This window comes from Pleuronectes platessa, chromosome 20, assembly GCF_947347685.1.
Source record: "Pleuronectes platessa chromosome 20, fPlePla1.1, whole genome shotgun sequence".
Taxonomy (NCBI): domain Eukaryota; kingdom Metazoa; phylum Chordata; class Actinopteri; order Pleuronectiformes; family Pleuronectidae; genus Pleuronectes; species Pleuronectes platessa.
Genome location: NC_070645.1, coordinates 4776364 through 4798142, shown reverse-complemented (window position 1 = coordinate 4798142; position 21779 = coordinate 4776364). Strand labels below are relative to the sequence as shown.

General features: G+C 42.3%; 2 protein-coding genes across 7 annotated transcripts in view; both read right to left on the bottom strand.

Moving 5' to 3' along the window:
* Positions 1-3108: 3108 nt before the first annotated feature.
* LOC128425485 (zinc finger protein 449) lies at positions 3109-13460 on the bottom strand. Its single transcript, XM_053412100.1, has 3 exons — positions 13138-13460; positions 8312-9382; positions 3109-4547 (listed from the first exon to the last, which is right to left on the bottom strand). Exons 1-3 carry the CDS (start codon positions 13430-13432, stop codon positions 3466-3468), a joined length of 2448 nt encoding a protein of 815 aa, XP_053268075.1. The 5' UTR covers positions 13433-13460; the 3' UTR covers positions 3109-3465.
* A 797-nt stretch (positions 13461-14257) lies between these two features.
* Positions 14258-21779, bottom strand: part of slc12a7b (solute carrier family 12 member 7b) — a 60251-nt gene continuing 52729 nt past the window's right edge. For 4 of the 6 annotated variants that reach the window (XM_053412099.1, XM_053412094.1, XM_053412098.1 and 1 more), the window contains 3 exons: positions 19995-20009; positions 18267-18400; positions 14258-17161 (listed from right to left, as the gene is read on the bottom strand). In XM_053412099.1, coding sequence (XP_053268074.1) covers positions 17070-17161; positions 18267-18400; positions 19995-20009 — 241 coding nt within the window. In that variant the 3' untranslated portion in view covers positions 14258-17069. Of the gene's footprint in view, positions 17162-18266; positions 21542-21779 lie in introns of those variants that run through there. The other 2 variants (XM_053412095.1, XM_053412096.1) reach the window with 2 other exon arrangements.

The following is a 21779-nucleotide window of genomic DNA, read 5'->3' as shown; positions in this document are numbered from 1 at the left end:
GTTTTTGTCAGATCAAGGACCTACTTCCCCTTCAGTCTACAAACACCCCCCACCCAGCCCTACTGTCCAGATTGAACCGGCAATACACCGCAGCTTTTACCCTCCAGAGCCATGAATCACACAGTGACAGGTCGCTGCACAACAGATGGAGGAGGCAGGTACAAGCTTCTTTTCACTCTGCGGCAGGATCAGGATTCTTTGGAATGAAGAGAGGATTTAAATTCATCATGGTCAAGTCCAAAGTGAAGCACTTCCTCCATATATCATCGTCTTCTGTGTTTTAATAGAGAAGATACTTCACACTAGAATTTAAAACAGCAGTAGATTAAGATGAAGTTATCTGTTAAGCACCAAATCTATTCAGTTCATGAATATTTTCAGTTATAACTATTGATAAATAAATAATAATAACAGCTTCATTTTGACTCTCTATTTACGACTGTGTTTTTTTGTAAACTCGCCTTAAACATTTTAATATCAAAAATAATGTAAGCATCTATAATTTGTATATCATTCTAATACAATCTTTAAGCACTTTAATCAAACATTTTGTAAAGTTGTTTGATCAATGACTTGGCACTGTTGTTAAAGTTGTCCAGACGCGATGGCTGAACCCGGCAGACTGAGAATATTAATAATATAATGTCCAATCATACTTTCATTTCCTGCCCTATGATCGAACAGCCAACACAGTTTGAAAAGCATTTGAGATGGACATTAATTATTTAGACAAGAGCATACTTTTAGTTTTACAGTCATGAATCATGATTAGTCTGTAATTTTCAGCAATTATAGGAGGAATTGACCTAAATGCTCCTAATTCTGGTGACGACCTGACTTTTCCTCTAGTGCCACCAGCAGGTAAGAGTTTACAGTTCAATATTCCAAGATTTAATTTGACGCTACAGCGTGACCCTGGACTGTACCACTCCCCTGCCACTCATTTCACAGGTGTGGTTAAGAGTTAATCTCATGGCTCTTAGCAAACTGTCAGTGCAGTTTTTTATTTGCTGTTATAATATACTTACTTCTTTATTATTTTTATTCTTTATTTATTGGAGAATGTTACTTCCTTTTAAGGATAATCTGTTTTATTGAATGGTTTAATTAAGTTTAGTTAATATTCATATTTGCTTTGAAGTTTCTTATTCTCTCCAGTTTATAAAAACCTTCAGATCATTCCTGCGTCCTTGTGTCCACATGTTCGCTCCCTAATGCAGCCCAGCAGGACCTCAGCTGACCGACAGCTAATGGGATTAATCAACATTTCAACGGATGGAAAAAGCTGAGCGTCACAGCATGAATCAATATGAGCACCATAGCACGATACAACAGTTATTTATGTCCATAGAGTGAGAGCAGAGAGAAGTCAATGCTATTTCTTTGTGTCTCAAACATTTCAAAAGTTTGACACAGCTGTCAAATCCTGCTGTCGACATCGGTTCGGTCAACAATGTACAGAGCAAACAGAAGAGACACACACGACTTTGCACTCCAAAGATTGTTCAGGGAGAGCTGAGAGAAGCCATCGCGAGCTGTAGGAGGTCAAAGGTCATTCAAGGTCAACGCTCATGGGGACTTCTTGTCAAAGTGTTGAGGTCGGGAACATTGAATATGAATAAAAACTGCACTTTCCTGCTGAAACTGAAGAGGCCAGCCGCTCAGGTCTTTTTTTGAGCACAGACAGGGATCATGTTGCAATCAGCTATGCATAATTTCCTCCTCATGTTACAGTGACACAAGCTCGGAGGAAACTTTTAGCTTTACGAAGAAATCAATACTGGTCTCAGCAGGATGAATGTGTAACTATTGTGAAAGACTGTTGACACTAGTGTATCTAACAGCTGCTCTAGAAAGATACATGTTTGATTCTGTAAAAGTCGTAATGTGACAGTCTCTGCCGCGCTCTCCCTCTTCTCCTGTGCCATGGTCACGCTCTAATTGAATCAGATGTTGGTATGGTTTGTTTGTGTGGGGCAGGGGCCATTTGACCGGTCGGGGGCAGGCCTGCTGGTGCGGGGGTAGCTGATTGTCCGGTTAGAGAGCAGAGGGGTGCAGACGGGGCAGCAGGAGCAGGCCGGCACCTCCCGCTTGCAGCAGAGGGGGCAGGTTGATAATCTGACAGGTCGGCTGCAATGTGAGCGATGATGTCGGCGGACCAGTGCAGGACAGGGATCGCTTCACTTTGGTATCAGGCACTTAACTCTGAAAGTTATCTGATACAGATACATAGACATGTTTCATCTGGTTTAGACATCATCTCTAAAAAAAAATCTGCCATGATCAAGGTGCAGCACCAGGACATGGTGAGGCTGCCCTCTAGTGGATAACTGCTGTCTCTTTATCTGCACCTCTGTCTATAATACCAACTGTAAACCTTCACTAATCGTTACAGATTTAAATCTCTTAAGTTAATTATGAAGATACGTTTCAATTGTTCAAGCTTTGCTGCTTTTGACCCCTTAAAAAGGTCAAGTGTGTACGATTTTGGGGAAAGGATCTATAGGCCGAAACTGAATATAAAATAATCAGTGTTTAATCATCTAAATTAAACTAATTGTTGATTTATTTTATATTTACATTGTGAGCGGTTCCTCTCTACGGAGGCTGCCGTGTTTTTTAAAGTCGCCCAGACTGGACAAACTAAACACCTGAGTTTTTATGAGAGATGACTGTTAATATAGGTTTTATTTCATGTTTGGAATGGGAGGGTGAGGTGAGGGGTGTTTAGCTGCAACATGCAACTTGACCACTAGATGTCAGAGTTCTACACCCTGAACCTTAATTTTGAAGCTCTATCTACTTTGACCTCGCGTCATACGACCATGCTAGTTCGGAGCAATCAAGAAATGATTTCCCTCTCAAAATGGTTTCATGTGATTCATTTTTACAGATGCTATGCGCGACAACTACAGTGTTTCACAGGACAGAGCAAATGTCAGTGAAAGGGCGTCCTGCCTCTTCCATGGCCCTATCAGCAGCCCGCTCAGGGCGAATAAGAGGTGTCAGATATGACCCAGGGCAAAAGACTGTAAAACTTGTACTGTGTGCTGTCGGTGTAACAAAGACATGCGTGTCATAATATGCCAGGGGAAGTAAGGACAACACAAGGGTTCAACATATTTAATCATATGAACTAGTTAAACACACATTCATACTGTGCAAGGAACACACTTTAACCTTAAAATGACATGAAGGACCTTATGAAAAATAGATCAAGTATGTAGAAATCAGTAGAAACAAGATATATATACACAATTCTTTCGTGTTATATTTTCTAGGGACATAAAAACTGTTAATAGTCTATCTAAAACAGTAATCTATGAGTATGTATAATATGAATATCTGCTGATAAATCCTAATAAATCTTTTGTAGCAAAGGTTGCAAATGAATCACTTCTCTCCTTTATGAATCCTCTTGCTCGTACGATAGGACTGAATCTTTAATCTTTAACCACACCCAGATCAACTTAACGGTTTCTCTCCTGTGTGACTCCTCATATGTCTATTGAGATTGAACCTATCGCTAAATCTTTTATCACACTCAGAGCAGCTAAACGGTTTCTCTCCTGTGTGACTCCTCATATGTCTATTAAGAATGCTCCATTGCTTAAATCTTCTACCACACTCAGAGCAGCTAAACAGTTTCTCTCTTGTATGACTCCTCATATGTGTATTTAGATTGCCGCTTTGGTCAAATCTTTCACCACACTTAGAGCAACTAAACTGTTTCTCTCCTGTATGACTCTTCATGTGTATATTTAGATTGTCCCTACGGCTAAATCTTTTACCACACTCGGAGCAACTAAACTGTTTCTCTCCTGTATGACTCCTCATATGCATATTTAGACTGTCCCTACGGCTAAATCTTTTACCACACTCAGAGCAACTAAACGGTTTCTCTCCTGTATGACACCTCATATGTAAATTTAGATGGTCCCTACGGCTAAATCTTTTACCACACTCAGAGCAACTAAAGAGTTTTTCTCCTGTATGACCCGTCATATGTCTATCTAGATTGCCCCTTTGGTGAAATCTTTTGCCACAATCAGAGCAATTAAGCGTTTTTTTTTCTGTCTTACATCCCATATCATTTAGAGGCTGTTTGTCATTTCTTGTATTTAAACCTGTCTGAGGTTCCCTGGTCTCCAGCCAATCATCCTCACTGTCTTCAGTCTCAGAAGAGTCTTCAGTCTTGTCCTCAGGGCCTGGTTCTAAACATCCATCAGGACCTGAGTTCCTGGCTGGTTCTGGTCCTCCACAGTCCGCTCTATTCTCCTTCGTCTCACTCGGATGAAGCTTTGACGATTTAAGTTTCTCTTCATCTTCTTCACTCTTCACAGCGACAGGAGTCAATGGGAACTCGATATCAGCCTCCTCCAGTCTTTGAAGCTGCTGTCCATCCTGATTGGTCCACGGTTCCTCCTGTTCCTCTTTAAGGTGGGGGGGCTCTGGGTCCTCCTGGTCCACAAGGGGGCTCCACTTCTGCTCCTCAGGGGGAACCTCTTCTTTATTCAACATCAGTTGCTGGATGTCTGCAGGACACACTGAAACACAAATACACTCGTTTATCATCTCAGAGTTTCCTGAGGTGTTTTGAAAAACTTGTGTTTTTTGTTTAATGTCGACTGTTGTGATTTTTGAACGATCACATTCAGGATGTAGGGATGTTGAGGTCGTTTAGGCAGCTCGTAACACCAACCAATAATTTTGAGGCCAAATAAACCAATTAGGTCACTAACAGAAGAGAACAGGGCGAGGGGAAGTTAGTTAGTTGGTTAAGCTGCTTTCAGACAAGACCTGTGGGTAAAACTCAGAGAAATGTGTCCAGACTTTCTGTTTCAGACATGAGCAACACAGCAGCAGGTTTTCTGCACAGACTCGTTCACAAAAGCATCAACTCTTCCTCCTTATTCAGGTGAGAGGTGGAGCAGCCGAGTGCAGCAGACAGAGACAGGAAGTGGTGTACTAACTCCGCTGCTCGAGCTGATGCTAGCTAACGTTAGCTCTTGAGCGGTTCCTCTAGGGCAGTGATTCTGAAAACTGCATGGTGCGCGCCCGGGAGGGGAAAATGTCAGGCGGAACTAATATTATAGCCTCTTTTTCTCTCTCTGTCTATCTGCTTGTGTGCTTGTAGTGGATGGGCAGAGGGGGTCATTTAATTCTGTGATTGGGGAAATTAAAACTCCAGGACAACATAAGGGGAATACAAAGTATGGGATGCATATTTGATGATTTATATCATATAAAATATGTCATTAATATCGTTTAAGATCATTTCCAGATGTGTTTCCTGGCGCGATACACTTGCGGCGGGCGGAGAAAATAGACTGTGGTATCGTTCAATGTTATTCACAACCGTTGATTGACATGTAGGTTTAGCTAATAGGAAGCCCCTATGTTGGTATGTTGTGGACCAATAGGATGAGGCAATGAATGTTGGGGGCGGGGTCAGACACGGAAGTGAGTACCCGAATAAAGATGTCAACATTAGTACACAGTCTGTCTCACGCACATTATTAAGCAAACTCGACAGACTCGACAGACTCGACGCCCCTACCAGCGGTGCAGGGCGCGAGGCGCATCGCAGCCCATGTGAACCGAACAAAGGTTTAACAGGGGGTTGGATAGGAGGCGCTGGGCTTTCCTTGGCGCTGCGCGGCGCTTCGGAAATGGAATGAAATGGTCAATTCGATTTTTTGGAGGAACTTTAATCGTTTAGATTAAATCGACTAATCGGTAAAATAGTCAACAGATTAATCGATAGAAAAATAGTCGTTAGTGGCAGCTCTACACATGAGATCATAGCTCGTTAAAGTGAAGCAGCCAGTCAGGGACAAACCAAGTTGAAAAGAAAATACGATGAAGCCTGTCTTGCTCTTGGGTTCACTGTCAATGTGGTAGGACATGAGGACAGACCAGTGTGTATTTTATGTCTGAAAACTCTATGAGACCCAACAAATTAAGAAGACATTTAGAAACATTACACCCCAGTCACATGCATGTTTTCTTTTTGGTTGAGCTTTATCATCTTAGTAACAAAGTGATTATAATTGAATTTATTTTTTCTCTATTATTGAAAAAGAACAGACTGATGGAGGAATGTATTGATAAATGTCACCTTAAAGTAATCCAATTAAGTGAAATTTAAGCAAAGTTATGGCACAATTTTTTGAAAAAGTGACAAATGTCCCAAAAAGTTGTTTGAAAAATGTTTTTTATTTGTACATCAGAAATTCCTGAAAGTAATGTGGATTTAATGTTCATGTGTATGTTATGTAAATACGCATGTTAAACTTGGCCCATTTTGTCATCATATTGTTGGGGCAGGGGAGCGGGCAGGTGTTAGGAATTCAATACTTTAGCTAGTCTGTGTCTGACTGAACTCTTTGCAATAAAGATAGGAGGTGGGGGCATGAACTGTTTGGGCCAGATAAATGGCCTTCACACAAATGATTTATAAATAACCTTGTGTTTAATCTTGAAATTAGAATGTGTGTGCGTCACATTGTTGGTTAGTCTCACACCTGTCTTGATAAAAGGTCTGCTAACCTAGGGCTGAACGATTTGGGGAAATAATCTAATTGCGATTTCCCCCCCCAAATATTGCGATTTAATATGAGATATTTTTATTTTATCCTCTGCCCCCCCCCCGCCCAAAAAAACGCAGTGAATGATTTAAATAATACGCAAAAGCTCATTCCAATTTATAAAACCGTGCGCACCCACACCTGAACGCAATTAAATGATGCTCCTGACCAATGGGTTTCCACCGTGAGTCCTGACGGAGGCACGGCATCAAGCGATGTGTAGAGGCTGTGAAACTTTCTGACACTGACATCGAGGTGTTTGTTAGTGAGGTGGAGGTGAAGAGCGACTTTATGGGACATCAGTGATGTCACTAATAAAGAAAATACACTGATACCCTGCCGCTGCTGTGGATAACACCATGTGTGAGATCAGAAATCGCTGAACCCTCGCTTCCTCCTCGTCCTTCCATTCGCATGCACACATCACGCAGAACCCCGCACCTCTGTCACGGCAGTATTTATTTAGAGAATCGCACAGATTCCCTCACATCTGTGGATCCTTGCCTCCACTCTGGGATATTATTTGGAAAATGTCTTCATTTCTTATAAATGATCTCCTGTGCGCTCTGGGTCACTCTGTGCGCTTGATGGCACAGTCACGTTCACTGCAGTGATTTGATGAGACAGGCGTTATAAGATATTATTAAAAACTATTAATGACTCGGCTCCGTAACTCCGCTGTTAAATCGAATCTGAACGTAATTTGCTTTAAATTGTTTTATATATTTTTTAATAAAAAGGCTCGTGTGGAACAGATATGTCGCTCGAGCAAAACTAAGCTGTTGGTTTTAATGTAAATGATGAAGTGGATCAATAATCTGGCTTCAGTTCACCACCTCACGTCTGCATCGCCACTTTCCCGTCTCCAAAACGTCCGTACGCATGGGTCAGAGTTTGCTTAGAAATACACAAATTTTCCCGTCAAGTTCGTTTTTATAAATCCCAACTTTGGCGTGAGAAGTGGCGTACGCACGTTTCAGGCCCCGTTTTGTGCGTACGCAACGGTTTAAATCCGACCAACGAGCCCTTTTCTCTTTCGCACGTTTTAATCGCGCACGTTGCGATTAGAAAATCGAATTTTATCATATCGCGATTTTATCGCAAATGCAATTAATCGTTCAGCTACTGCTGCCTGTTGTGAGACTGTGAAATCTGTGACATACTATACACTGTACTTTAACTTGTTCTCATACTTAACTTTTACATTATAACGTAACTCTCTTAGCTTCATTCAACATCCCACAGAGTTCAATCAACTGATAAGTTCTGGAGGTCGGATAGAGTGACATTGTTTTGGTCTCGTTGTTACACAAACAGAACCTTGTTTTGATAAAGCAGGAACACAATATTCCTGGATTCCAGTGCCAAGAGGCGTCGACTACGCCTGTGCACTATCGAGGAAATATTTTATAACTGTCCTTGGAAGAACCAAGGACAGTTATAAAATACAACAGACGTTACGTTCCGTTTGAGGCGTTCTGATGCGACTCGAGACTGTCCGGGGCTGCTAGAGTGCCGGACAGTGTGCTGGATGTCCATTGTTTTGCTGATTCATACCTTTCATTGCTTTCTAAATAAATACTTGATTGAACCAAACCGAGTTCGACTCTTCTCGTGTTTAGGACAAACGAACACGCAACGACATGGGGCATGACAAATATTCGAGCTCCAAAAACGGGCTTAAGATTAAAAGTTTGAGAACCAAAGCTCTAGGGACTGACCTGCTCTGTGCAGCCGGACTACGGGCTGCATCACGGCATCGAGCAGCCTCCTCTGGCGGCAGATCTCCAACTCGGTCCGCTCTGAACGCTCCACTCTGTCTTCGTACTCCGCCACGGTTTCCTCAAGCCACACGAGGATCTCCTCCGCCGCCGCCTTGAGCCGCTCGGTGAGCATAGCTCTCAGCGCCGGGACTTGAGCCTTTCCCCCTACTTTATCCACCTCCAGCAGAAAGTCTTCAGCGGCAGCGCTGATCCGCTCATGTACCGACACCCGCAGCAGCCGCACGGCGGACATTTTCCTCCTCTCTGCGCACTTTGAATTTTTGAGCGAGCAAAAAGAGCCAGCGGCAGGAAACAGACACTCTGAGCTCCGAGCCAGCAGCGCACCCTGTAGTTGCTCACACTCAGAGCAACTAAACGGTTTCTCTCCTGTATGACACCTCATATGTAAATTTAGATGGTCCCTACGGCTAAATCTTTTACCACACTCAGAGCAACTAAAGAGTTTTTCTCCTGTATGACCCGTCATATGTCTATCTAGATTGCCCCTTTGGTGAAATCTTTTGCCACAATCAGAGCAATTAAGCGTTTTTTTTTCTGTCTTACATCCCATATCATTTAGAGGCTGTTTGTCATTTCTTGTATTTAAACCTGTCTGAGGTTCCCTGGTCTCCAGCCAATCATCCTCACTGTCTTCAGTCTCAGAAGAGTCTTCAGTCTTGTCCTCAGGGCCTGGTTCTAAACATCCATCAGGACCTGAGTTCCTGGCTGGTTCTGGTCCTCCACAGTCCGCTCTATTCTCCTTCGTCTCACTCGGATGAAGCTTTGACGATTTAAGTTTCTCTTCATCTTCTTCACTCTTCACAGCGACAGGAGTCAATGGGAACTCGATATCAGCCTCCTCCAGTCTTTGAAGCTGCTGTCCATCCTGATTGGTCCACGGTTCCTCCTGTTCCTCTTTAAGGTGGGGGGGCTCTGGGTCCTCCTGGTCCACAAGGGGGCTCCACTTCTGCTCCTCAGGGGGAACCTCTTCTTTATTCAACATCAGTTGCTGGATGTCTGCAGGACACACTGAAACACAAATACACTCGTTTATCATCTCAGAGTTTCCTGAGGTGTTTTGAAAAACTTGTGTTTTTTGTTTAATGTCGACTGTTGTGATTTTTGAACGATCACATTCAGGATGTAGGGATGTTGAGGTCGTTTAGGCAGCTCGTAACACCAACCAATAATTTTGAGGCCAAATAAACCAATTAGGTCACTAACAGAAGAGAACAGGGCGAGGGGAAGTTAGTTAGTTGGTTAAGCTGCTTTCAGACAAGACCTGTGGGTAAAACTCAGAGAAATGTGTCCAGACTTTCTGTTTCAGACATGAGCAACACAGCAGCAGGTTTTCTGCACAGACTCGTTCACAAAAGCATCAACTCTTCCTCCTTATTCAGGTGAGAGGTGGAGCAGCCGAGTGCAGCAGACAGAGACAGGAAGTGGTGTACTAACTCCGCTGCTCGAGCTGATGCTAGCTAACGTTAGCTCTTGAGCGGTTCCTCTAGGGCAGTGATTCTGAAAACTGCATGGTGCGCGCCCGGGAGGGGAAAATGTCAGGCGGAACTAATATTATAGCCTCTTTTTCTCTCTCTGTCTATCTGCTTGTAGTGGATGGGCAGAGGGGGTCATTTAATTTTGTGATTGGGGAAATTAAAACTCCAGGACAACATAAGGGGAATACAAAGTATGGGATGCATATTTGATGATTTATATCATATAAAATATGTCATTAATATCGTTTAAGATCATTTCCAGGTGTGTTTCCTGGCGCGATACACTTGCGGCGAGCGGAGAAAATAGACTGTGGTATCGTTCAATGTTATTCACAACCGTTGATTGACATGTAGGTTTAGCTAATAGGAAGCCCCTATGTTGGTATGTTGTGGACCAATAGGATGAGGCAATGAATGTTGGGGGCGGGGTCAGACACGGAAGTGAGTACCCGAATAAAGATGTCAACATTAGTACACAGTCTGTCTCACGCACATTATTAAGCAAACTCGACAGACTCGACAGACTCGACGCCCCTACCAGCGGTTCAGGGCGCGAGGCGCATCGCAGCCCATGTGAACCGAACAAAGGTTTAACAGGGGGTTGGATAGGAGGCGCTGGGCTTTCCTTGGCGCTGCGCGGCGCTTCGGAAATGGAATGAAATGGTCAATTCGATTTTTTGGAGGAACTTTAATCGTTTAGATTAATCGACTAATCGGTAAAATAGTCAACAGATTAATCGATAGAAAAATAGTCGTTAGTGGCAGCTCTACACATGAGATCATAGCTCGTTAAAGTGAAGCAGCCAGTCAGGGACAAACCAAGTTGAAAAGAAAATACGATGAAGCCTGTCTTGCTCTTTGGTTCACTGTCAATGTGGTAGGACATGAGGACAGACCAGTGTGTATTTTATGTCTGAAAACTCTATGAGACCCAACAAATTAAGAAGACATTTAGAAACATTACACCCCAGTCACATGCATGTTTTCTTTTTGGTTGAGCTTTATCATCTTAGTAACAAAGTGATTATAATTGAATTTATTTTTTCTCTATTATTGAAAAAGAACAGACTGATGGAGGAATGTATTGATAAATGTCACCTTAAAGTAATCCAATTAAGTGAAATTTAAGCAAAGTTATGGCACAATTTTTTGAAAAAGTGACAAATGTCCCAAAAAGTTGTTTGAAAAATGTTTTTTATTTGTACATCAGAAATTCCTGAAAGTAATGTGGATTTAATGTTCATGTGTATGTTATGTAAATACACATGTTAAACTTGGCCCATTTTGTCATCATATTGTTGGGGCAGGGGAGCGGGCAGGTGTTAGGAATTCAATACTTTAGCTAGTCTGTGTCTGACTGAACTCTTTGCAATAAAGATAGGAGGTGGGGGCATGAACTGTTTGGGCCAGATAAATGGCCTTCACACAAATGATTTATAAATAACCTTGTGTTTAATCTTGAAATTAGAATGTGTGTGCGTCACATTGTTGGTTAGTCTCACACCTGTCTTGATAAAAGGTCTGCTAACCTAGGGCTGAACGATTTGGGGAAATAATCTAATTGCGATTTCCCCCCCCAAATATTGCGATTTAATATGAGATATTTTTATTTTATCCTCTGCCCCCCCCCCGCCCAAAAAAACGCAGTGAATGATTTAAATAATACGCAAAAGCTCATTCCAATTTATAAAACCGTGCGCACCCACACCTGAACGCAATTAAATGATGCTCCTGACCAATGGGTTTCCACCGTGAGTCCTGACGGAGGCACGGCATCAAGCGATGTGTAGAGGCTGTGAAACTTTCTGACACTGACATCGAGGTGTTTGTTAGTGAGGTGGAGGTGAAGAGCGACTTTATGGGACATCAGTGATGTCACTAATAAAGAAAATACACTGATACCCTGCCGCTGCTGTGGATAACACCATGTGTGAGATCAGAAATCGCTGAACCCTCGCTTCCTCCTCGTCCTTCCATTCGCATGCACACATCACGCAGAACCCCGCACCTCTGTCACGGCAGTATTTATTTAGAGAATCGCACAGATTCCCTCACATCTGTGGATCCTTGCCTCCACTCTGGGATATTATTTGGAAAATGTCTTCATTTCTTATAAATGATCTCCTGTGCGCTCTGGGTCACTCTGTGCGCTTGATGGCACAGTCACGTTCACTGCAGTGATTTGATGAGACAGGCGTTATAAGATATTATTAAAAACTATTAATGACTCGGCTCCGTAACTCCGCTGTTAAATCGAATCTGAACGTAATTTGCTTTAAATTGTTTTATATATTTTTTAATAAAAAGGCTTGTGTGGAACAGATATGTCGCTCGAGCAAAACTAAGCTGTTGGTTTTAATGTAAATGATGAAGTGGATCAATAATCTGGCTTCAGTTCACCACCTCACGTCTGCATCGCCACTTTCCCGTCTCCAAAACGTCCGTACGCATGGGTCAGAGTTTGCTTAGAAATACACAAATTTTCCCGTCAAGTTCGTTTTTATAAATCCCAACTTTGGCGTGAGAAGTGGCGTACGCACGTTTCAGGCCCCGTTTTGTGCGTACGCAACGGTTTAAATCCGACCAACGAGCCCTTTTCTCTTTCGCACGTTTTAATCGCGCACGTTGCGATTAGAAAATCGAATTTTATCATATCGCGATTTTATCGCAAATGCAATTAATCGTTCAGCTACTGCTGCCTGTTGTGAGACTGTGAAATCTGTGACATACTATACACTGTACTTTAACTTGTTCTCATACTTAACTTTTACATTATAACGTAACTCCCTTAGCTTCATTCAACATCCCACAGAGTTCAATCAACTGATAAGTTCTGGAGGTCGGATAGAGTGACATTGTTTTGGTCTCGTTGTTACACAAACAGAACCTTGTTTTGATAAAGCAGGAACACAATATTCCTGGATTCCAGTGCCAAGAGGCGTCGACTACGCCTGTGCACTATCGAGGAAATATTTTATAACTGTCCTTGGAAGAACCAAGGACAGTTATAAAATACAACAGACGTTACGTTCCGTTTGAGGCGTTCTGATGCGACTCGAGACTGTCCGGGGCTGCTAGAGTGCCGGACAGTGTGCTGGATGTCCATTGTTTTGCTGATTCATACCTTTCATTGCTTTCTAAATAAATACTTGATTGAACCAAACCGAGTTCGACTCTTCTCGTGTTTAGGACAAACGAACACGCAACGACATGGGGCATGACAAATATTCGAGCTCCAAAAACGGGCTTAAGATTAAAAGTTTGAGAACCAAAGCTCTAGGGACTGACCTGCTCTGTGCAGCCGGACTACGGGCTGCATCACGGCATCGAGCAGCCTCCTCTGGCGGCAGATCTCCAACTCGGTCCGCTCTGAACGCTCCACTCTGTCTTCGTACTCCGCCACGGTTTCCTCAAGCCACACGAGGATCTCCTCCGCCGCCGCCTTGAGCCGCTCGGTGAGCATAGCTCTCAGCGCCGGGACTTGAGCCTTTCCCCCTACTTTATCCACCTCCAGCAGAAAGTCTTCAGCGGCAGCGCTGATCCGCTCATGTACCGACACCCGCAGCAGCCGCACGGCGGACATTTTCCTCCTCTCTGCGCACTTTGAATTTTTGAGCGAGCAAAAAGAGCCAGCGGCAGGAAACAGACACTCTGAGCTCCGAGCCAGCAGCGCACCCTGTTGGCCTGGAGGACGAAGAGGAAACGAAAGTACTAATACTGCACAGTAGAAATACTATGTTACAAGTACTTGTTAAACAAGTACTAAAGTATAAGCAACTAAATAAACTTAACCAGTGGTGGAAGAAGAATTCGGATTTTTCACTGAGGTAAAAGTACCAACACAGTGAAGTAGAAATACTCAATAATTAAATTAAACAAACTCAGACAGTAAAAAATAAACGACAATTTCTAGGACTGAAAAGCAGCACTGAACGGCCCGAGAACGTGCATTTTGAAGCGTTGCATGCGTTTTGCCCACTAGGGCAAGGATAAACGCTTCCCTTCCTGCGTCCGTCACGTGATCTTGATTCTTGCCTGCTACTTGCCCATTACGGTCAACACTATCAATTGCCCATCACACTGTGAAAACTTTGTGTAAATTTAATGATAGTTGAAAAACAAAGCTTATTTCCTGTTGCCAATAGATGGCGCCATCAGTATTATTACAACATATTTTTTATATTCTCTCTGTTTATACTCATGTTGGTGGTTAAGATTAGTTCCCTGCTGGTCTGAGCTGTGTCTTTGTGTTGTTCACCAAACTGTTAACTAAAATAAATTGAGAAATAAACAAACTGCAAGAAATAAAAACATACTTTATGGATAAATCAAGTTGCTTCTGTAATCACAAGACATCAATTAGAGTTTCTCCATGGAGGAGCGACTACAATCAGGACAAAGATGCGTGTTTTGTTTATTTCAGCACTTTTAATAATTACTTAGAGAGGCACAAATACAATTAACAGGGCTACCTTCATCTATATGTGCGCCCACATGTGACTTCCTGCTCCAGCCTGTGAGGCCCGCCAGCGTAATTGGACAACAGCAGAAACACACACACACACACACACACACACAACAGCTTCACCTCACAATGGTATTCACAGGAACACTCACACACACACTCACAGAAGCAAACACACACACACACACACACTCTGCTGACCGTGGCTTTATTTTTCCTTTCCTGAATCCGTATACGAGATGTGACTGAACAAGTTTCTGTCTTGAGCCGAGCCGCTGTGACAACCTGAGGTAGATAACATTCTCCAGTCAACCCAACCATTAGCTGTGACCCACACACATACACAGGCACGTACTCACACACACACACACAGCCGGCAATCCTATTTACCTTAACAAACATTTTATTTAGCATCTTCTGTCTAAGGTTTTATGTCTTAGTGTCTCGTTTATGTACAGATACCGCTCTTTAGCTCAGTAACCAAATTAAAAACAAGACAATTTTGTTTAACAATTTATCTTTACAACTTTTCAAATAGAATAAAACTACAAATTTTGATTTATTTATACACAAGTATGTATTTCGCTAAAATGGAAAGAAACTGAACTTAGTATTGTGAGCGATAGTTATCGAAACCACTCGTTTTTTTTGTACCATGGTCGCCTCCCTCATGTTTTTTAATACTTTCATGTCCAGGGTGCCACAGCATCACAAGTAGTCTTCAGTCGTGTGTGTCGTGCACCATGTGTTTCTGTCTCATTTTTCCGAGTTGGAACAACAACACATAAACTGCTGCCGTCTCCACACAAGCCTCCTCTCTCTCTGCCTCCGTCCATAAAAACCACAGCGAAGAAAAATGAACACTTAAAATAACAGAAGATCAGTTATAATGTAACAAACACTACAGGGACTATATAGTTACATAGGCATACATCAAACAACTGAATAAAACATCAAAACACAGGTGTTGCATAACTGACATGTCAGAAGTTCACACATCCCCCACAAAGAGCTGCAGGGAAATATGAGTTTCTGCTTTACAAAATACTGCACAGCTAGATTTTGAAAAGAAACTGTGGAGGTACGTTTTGGTGAAAGGGTTGTATCCTTTTTTTCTCTGACTAAAAATGATATTTTATGCAGCAGGTTGGAACTGTTTGCTGCATTTTACTCGTCTATTAGTGGAATTGTAATGGTAGAACATTTCAGAGGTTGCAAGATTAAAGTGAGTCAGTGTGAGAAGCATGTTGCTACAGTATGTTCAGACTAGGTCAAGCATTTGTAATACTTCCACAGTTTCCTTCATTTTGGCACTTTTTCTCCTACATGTGCTCATAACATTTCATCTGCTCAGTCTGGGACTCTACACTTAAAGATTTCTGTTTGGTAAAACATTATAAAAACAGTGAAACATGAGCATTAAGTAGCGCGGACTCGCGCCACACTACCTTCCCTAAATATAGGGCCGCATCAACCAATAGAAAGTGTCACTGTAAGCAACGAGTGAAGAGGACAAGTGCTGAAAGGTTGGTAGTGCAAATTCAACAGTGCTGTAACTACGTCACTCTTAGTTTTAAATGGGATGTAACCACGTTAAAATAAATTTGCGTTACGCTAATTCACACGTGTCCCTTTGTGCTTTTACATTTTTTTTAAAAGTATGCTTTTAATTCAATGCCAACATTTCTGGAGGCAAATCTGAGATTGAATCTGTGAACCTGTGAATCTACCAATTTACTGAGCTACTGTGTGCTGTCAAACAGCCCTTCAGATTAAAAAAAAAATATATATAGTCATTCCCAACTGAGCCCGACTTCAGACACCATAAATATACATGTGCATTATAAAGCTCACAGACTCCTTGAATATGAACTATGGCTATTTTTCCTATTGAAATAAAAGCATCCTTTTGAGGGTGGTGAATGACGACCAGCGATCGAGTAGCAGCACCTGATATCTAAAAGCCTTGCACCCACCTAACTGATCGTGATCCGTGTTTAGCATCATTCTGTCTGGTCCTACGCTAAATCATCCACAAGGCAAACGACACTGCAGCTTTAGAGAAGACGTTCTGACTCCAGCCGTGAGGCCGCCCTGCGTCTTCAACCTTACGCTGCTACTTCACTAGCAGCTTCCAAACAGATTGAGGTCCAGACTGAGGGAGAGTTTCTGAGAAGCTCATAGAGAATGAAAACAGATAAGTACAAATGGTGATGCCGACCGTGCAGATCAGCAAACTGTATTTGATATAAAAAATGTGCTGTTATGAGTCAGCTTTCCGCAGCGGGGGCATTTGAATTCGTTTTCTACGTGTCCGTGCAGATTTATTACGATTAAAGACTACGAGGTTCATATCAACAGCACATGTTCACTTCTTTGCCTATCTTTTACACAGTGAGTGCCAGTAACTGGACAACACAAGAGGGAAAGAATATGAAAATGTAACAGAAAAGAACGATTTCAGAGCTAAAAGTGTCTCTATGCTTTATCTTCCATGTGCAGGGGGTCTGTGGCCCAGTGTGGACTCACACTACTCTCTCTCTCAGCCAATCAGCTGATTCCCAGCTAACCGTTTCCTTTATCCTCCAGTTCCTTCAGACCATCTGCCAATAGAAAGTGGTCCAGCCTTCCAACGACCCCTGCCCTTCATAAAAACCCAATTTGGATTCTTCCCCCAAGAATGCCCGGTGACCGGTATCCATGGCAACAGCCCAAGTGTGCAGTGTCGGGCCTAGGAGTGTTTTTTATTTGATTTCTAGGAGTAGATGGTGATGACTTCACGGCCACCGCCTCGCACCAGGAGGACCCGGTTCAGACCCTCGAGGAGAACTTCCAGGAACTCCATGTCTGAGAGGACAAGAGTCAAGGTACAACACATCCAGAGGTAATCACAGTATCACACCTGAGTACATCACATTAGTGTATAACCCACAGTATCACACCTGAGTACATCACATTAGAGTATAACCCACAGTATCCCACCTCTCAGCCCTCATACAGCAACAGGAGTGGAAAGATGTACTCAAACATTTTACTTAAGTAGACGTACAGATAAATAGACAAACTTGCACTCAAGTAAAGGTACCTCATTTCCTATTCTACTTGAAAAAAGTAAGTACTTGCCTTTAAATATAAATAAAGTATTAAACACCACAGTGTATATTAGTAGTGTATATTGTATTTAATAGAAGAAGAAAACAGACTGTCATGCAGCTCTTTTAAATATGGCCACTGATGAGGTATGTATAATGACTGAAGCTGTGTCTCAATTCAGGGCTCCATCCTTCTGAGGACCCCGACTACGCAGTCGCTGCGTCCTTCATAGTCCGCATCATAGTTCTTTGGTTGATTAAAACACATTGAAATATGTTAATTTAACACGGGTAGCATTAGAGGTCAGGTTGAGAACTTAAGAAAAATTCTTCTGATGTTTTTTCGCCTCACTTTTTTCAACCATTACCTCTTTGGAAAACAAAGTTATCAAAGAAGCGCAAGGGATCAATGGGTATGTTGGGAGTGATCCAGCTGGTGGAGCCTCTGCTGCTCGGGGATGGAAGGACGCGTTTGGAGGAGCTTTAAAATTGGGACAGTCTAGTCACGCTGCTGTGACTCAATCACCTTCAAATGCAGCCTCCACGGGATGCAGCCCTCTGGACTGAGACATAGCTTGAGTTTCAGATGTTTCTTCACCAGTGATGCTGTTGTTGCAGGAGGCAGTGTCTCATATTACCTGCCCACTCTGACTGGATCAGTGGACCACTTCCATTCTCATCATTTTAACTCCTCCTAAGAATGTGAGTTGATAAATGTAGGTGAGTTAGTGTGAAAAGTACCTGAAAATATATCTACGCAAAGCACAAATACATTAAATATGTAAATGGCCAGTGTACAGTGATACCCTCCATCAATCCCATCAATAGGCATTAGAATGCATGTCACTCATTCAGGATACAGTTTTCGTCTCCTCCTCTGTTCCTCGGTGGTCCAGGCATGTTGAGCAGAACCAGGTGGGCTCCCTGCGACTTATTGACCACCACCCCGTTCAGCTTGACCGCCGTGTGCATCCGACGGACATTAGCCTGGTTCCTAATTTGACAGGAGGTCCGCAGTGAGAAAAGACAGCACTGAAGAACCACACTACTCTAACCTCTACATCTAATTAGTAATATATGGAGAATAATCATAGCTTATTTGTAGGCCCTCTTCTGCTCTTATAAAAAACTACACTGTGACCTAACGTGCACTGGGTATCTAAGATATCTGTATACTGGAGGTCTGAAGACATTTTGATAAATGTATCCAAGAATCTTCATGACTACAATAGCCATTTTGATTTGACAGAAAAGCCTGTTCGTTACTAACACCATCAACAATGGCTCTGATCTATTAATGGATCTCAGGGGCTCTGTTCAGACTTGGTATTAACATCCGTCCTGAGAGATCAAATCACAAGTCATTTGTGTTCATGAAGACCAAATGACGGAGAGAGAGAGAGAGAGAGAGAGACAGACAGACAGACAGACAGACATCACCACCTCCGAATGTGGTCTGAGTGATCGGATCTCAGGCGCCATTCAGGTGTGTTCAGACCTGATCTTAGTGCTGATCTTAGTGTTTGGGTTTGGATCAGGACTCAGGACGGCTGTGAATACCAGGTCTGAACAGGGTCAAATATCCAGCATGAACAACTCCAGGAGCCTGAAGCAGCTCAATGGAATCCATTGATTTTATCATTTCTACCTTTGCTCTTCCTTCTACACAAGTGTTTTTGTTTTTAAACCGTGTGGTAATGGTAGGACTTACGGCTTTCTCTTTAAATAAATAAAACCTTGTTTTTTTACAGTGCAAATGGAAACTCATAGAGAACAAGCTCCCTTTCCCTGGAGCCTCCTGTTTACTTGGAAGTACAACAGGAACATTTATGTAACAGGATGTTTCTCAGACTTTTACAGTTTGTCGCTCTAGAGACAACATCATCACTGGTTCAACACAGTCATATTAATCAATATGAAGAAGATAGTTGCATTTTCATTAAAGCATAGTTGATGTTAGCCTCAAACACAAGTTAATAAACAAATGCAAGGTTAAGGGACGGAGGAGTTGAGCTTCAAATAAAGAGGCAGCATTTAAAGACAATGGGGACATTCAAATTCAACATTTAAAGATTTGTTTTGGTTATATACTAATGCTATAGTTTGTCAGTAATTTTACACAGTTTATTAATAGTTCTGAAAATGTTGCCTCTTTATCATCACCTTCACAAATGTAAGATCATAATGGTAAAAGCACGGGACACCAACTGCCAGAAGCTAAATTATATTAAGGAGAAACACGAGGCAACACAAAATTCTGCTTTCCATTCCACCGAAGAAGAATATTTTTCCTTTAGGCCAAAATAACATTTTAACGGTGGAGGGGAACCACAGATTTGCTTGTAAACAGAATTTCATGCAAACTAAATGGAAGCTTGTCCACCAACGCAGAGTGTGATGTTGCATCGGTAAGTTCATGCACATTAGGACACACAAACAAGGACACAAACACACAAGAGGAACGAGCACATGAGCTGGAGGACACTGAATGAAGCTATGGTCGCTGCAGCAGCAGAACGCACACACACACACACCCACACACACACACACATATACAAAGCGCCTAGGGCAAAGAGAATGCGACTTACAGACTCTCCCACTCTCTAGAAGGAAAAAAATGGGACAGAACAACAGAAACAGGCTTAGATGCGTCTACGTCAGCTCTGTGCACCACACTGCATGCACCTGTCCCAAAGTGATCATAGCGCCACCCGCAGGTGACACAAGTACACACGATGAAGTAACATGTAGCTGTTTGACATTCTTCCTGTCCTGCCTTACAATACTGATTAGAATTATAAACTTTATCAGCCAGGTGCATCTCAAAACAAGAGAATATTTTATCTTTTTTTACTATTTAATTCAAAAAGGGAAACCTTCACATATATTGTAAATTCATTGCACGTAAAGTGAAGCCTTTTTTATTTAGTTCTGATGATTACAGCTTAGGTAATTAAAATATTCAAATATTTGCTAAGATCCATAAAAAAAAAGGATTTACACAATAGAAATGTGCAACTTCTGAAAAGTATGTTAATTTATGCACTCAATAGGGACTGCTTTTACACAGGTTTCTGCATTAATGCGGTGCATCAGCCTGTGGAACTGCTGAGACATTATCTTTTACATTCCATTACATTTCATTTAGCTGACGCTTTTATCCAAAGCGACTTACAATAAGTGCATTCAAACCCGAGGGTACAGACCCAGGACGACAAGAATCAAGAAAGTATTATCTAAGCCCAGGTCGCTTGATAGCGACCTTCAGCTTGTCTGAATGGTTGGGTGGGGTGTTTCTCATCTTCCTCTTGACAACAGCCCATAATATCATGGTCAGCAAACCAGTTAGTAGTTCTGTCACTGTGGACAGGTGGCAAGTCCTGCTGGAAAAGGAAATGGCATTTCCATAAAGGTTGTCAGCAGACTGCTTTGACTCTGGACTTGGTAAAACACAGTGGACCGGCCCCACCAGATGACATGGCGCCCCAAATCATCTCTGACTGCGGAAACTTCACATTGGACTTCAATTCTGTGCCTCCACTTTTCATCCAGACTCTTTGAAGCTCTCCCAACTTCTTGAATCGGGTTTGCTACCAATTATTTCAAAGCTTCCGTCATCCCGGTTGCTTGCGCACCTCTTCATGTCATCTTCCATGAATGTGCTTCAATGCAGTGACCCTCTGTGGCAATAAGCGTCTTCTGGACAAGTGTCAAGTCAGCAGTCTTCCCCATGATTGTTGTTGTGTACTGAACAAGGCCGAGAAACACTGTATATGTAATGTAGGAAAAGTAATTTAATCAAACTCTAAATAAAATAATTAAATAAATATCAATATAATATTGAGGGATTTTCTTATAACATTTATTTTAGCTGTAAGCTGTCATTATTTAAATTAAAATAAAAAAACGAAACATTTTTGTTTATCTATGACGCATCTAAGATATATTACATTTTCACTTTCTTTACTGACAAACCTTTTGTCGACACCATCATTCTTTGAGATGCACCTGTAAATGGACTGGGACACACGTGATGAAGTCCACACACTTGATAGTAAGGTCGGTCTTGGATGGACACGTGTTGGTGTTCATGTGTGCGTCTGTGCGGTGAGGCCATGCACAAAGACTGAAATGGCTGAAAGGTCACACACACATGCGCACATGTACCAAGTGCAGCCTGAATGCACGTGCCATGCACACGCTCATCCCATTTCACCCTGTCAGGCTTGTTTCTACTAGTTCTACGACACACGCTGTCCTCCTGCACTGAGGCCTTTGCAACATCCTGAAGTAATGTCAGTTCTCCATGTGCTGTAGTTTGAACTTCACATCCTCTGACTTCTTTATGTACTCTCAGGATTAACATAAGATCA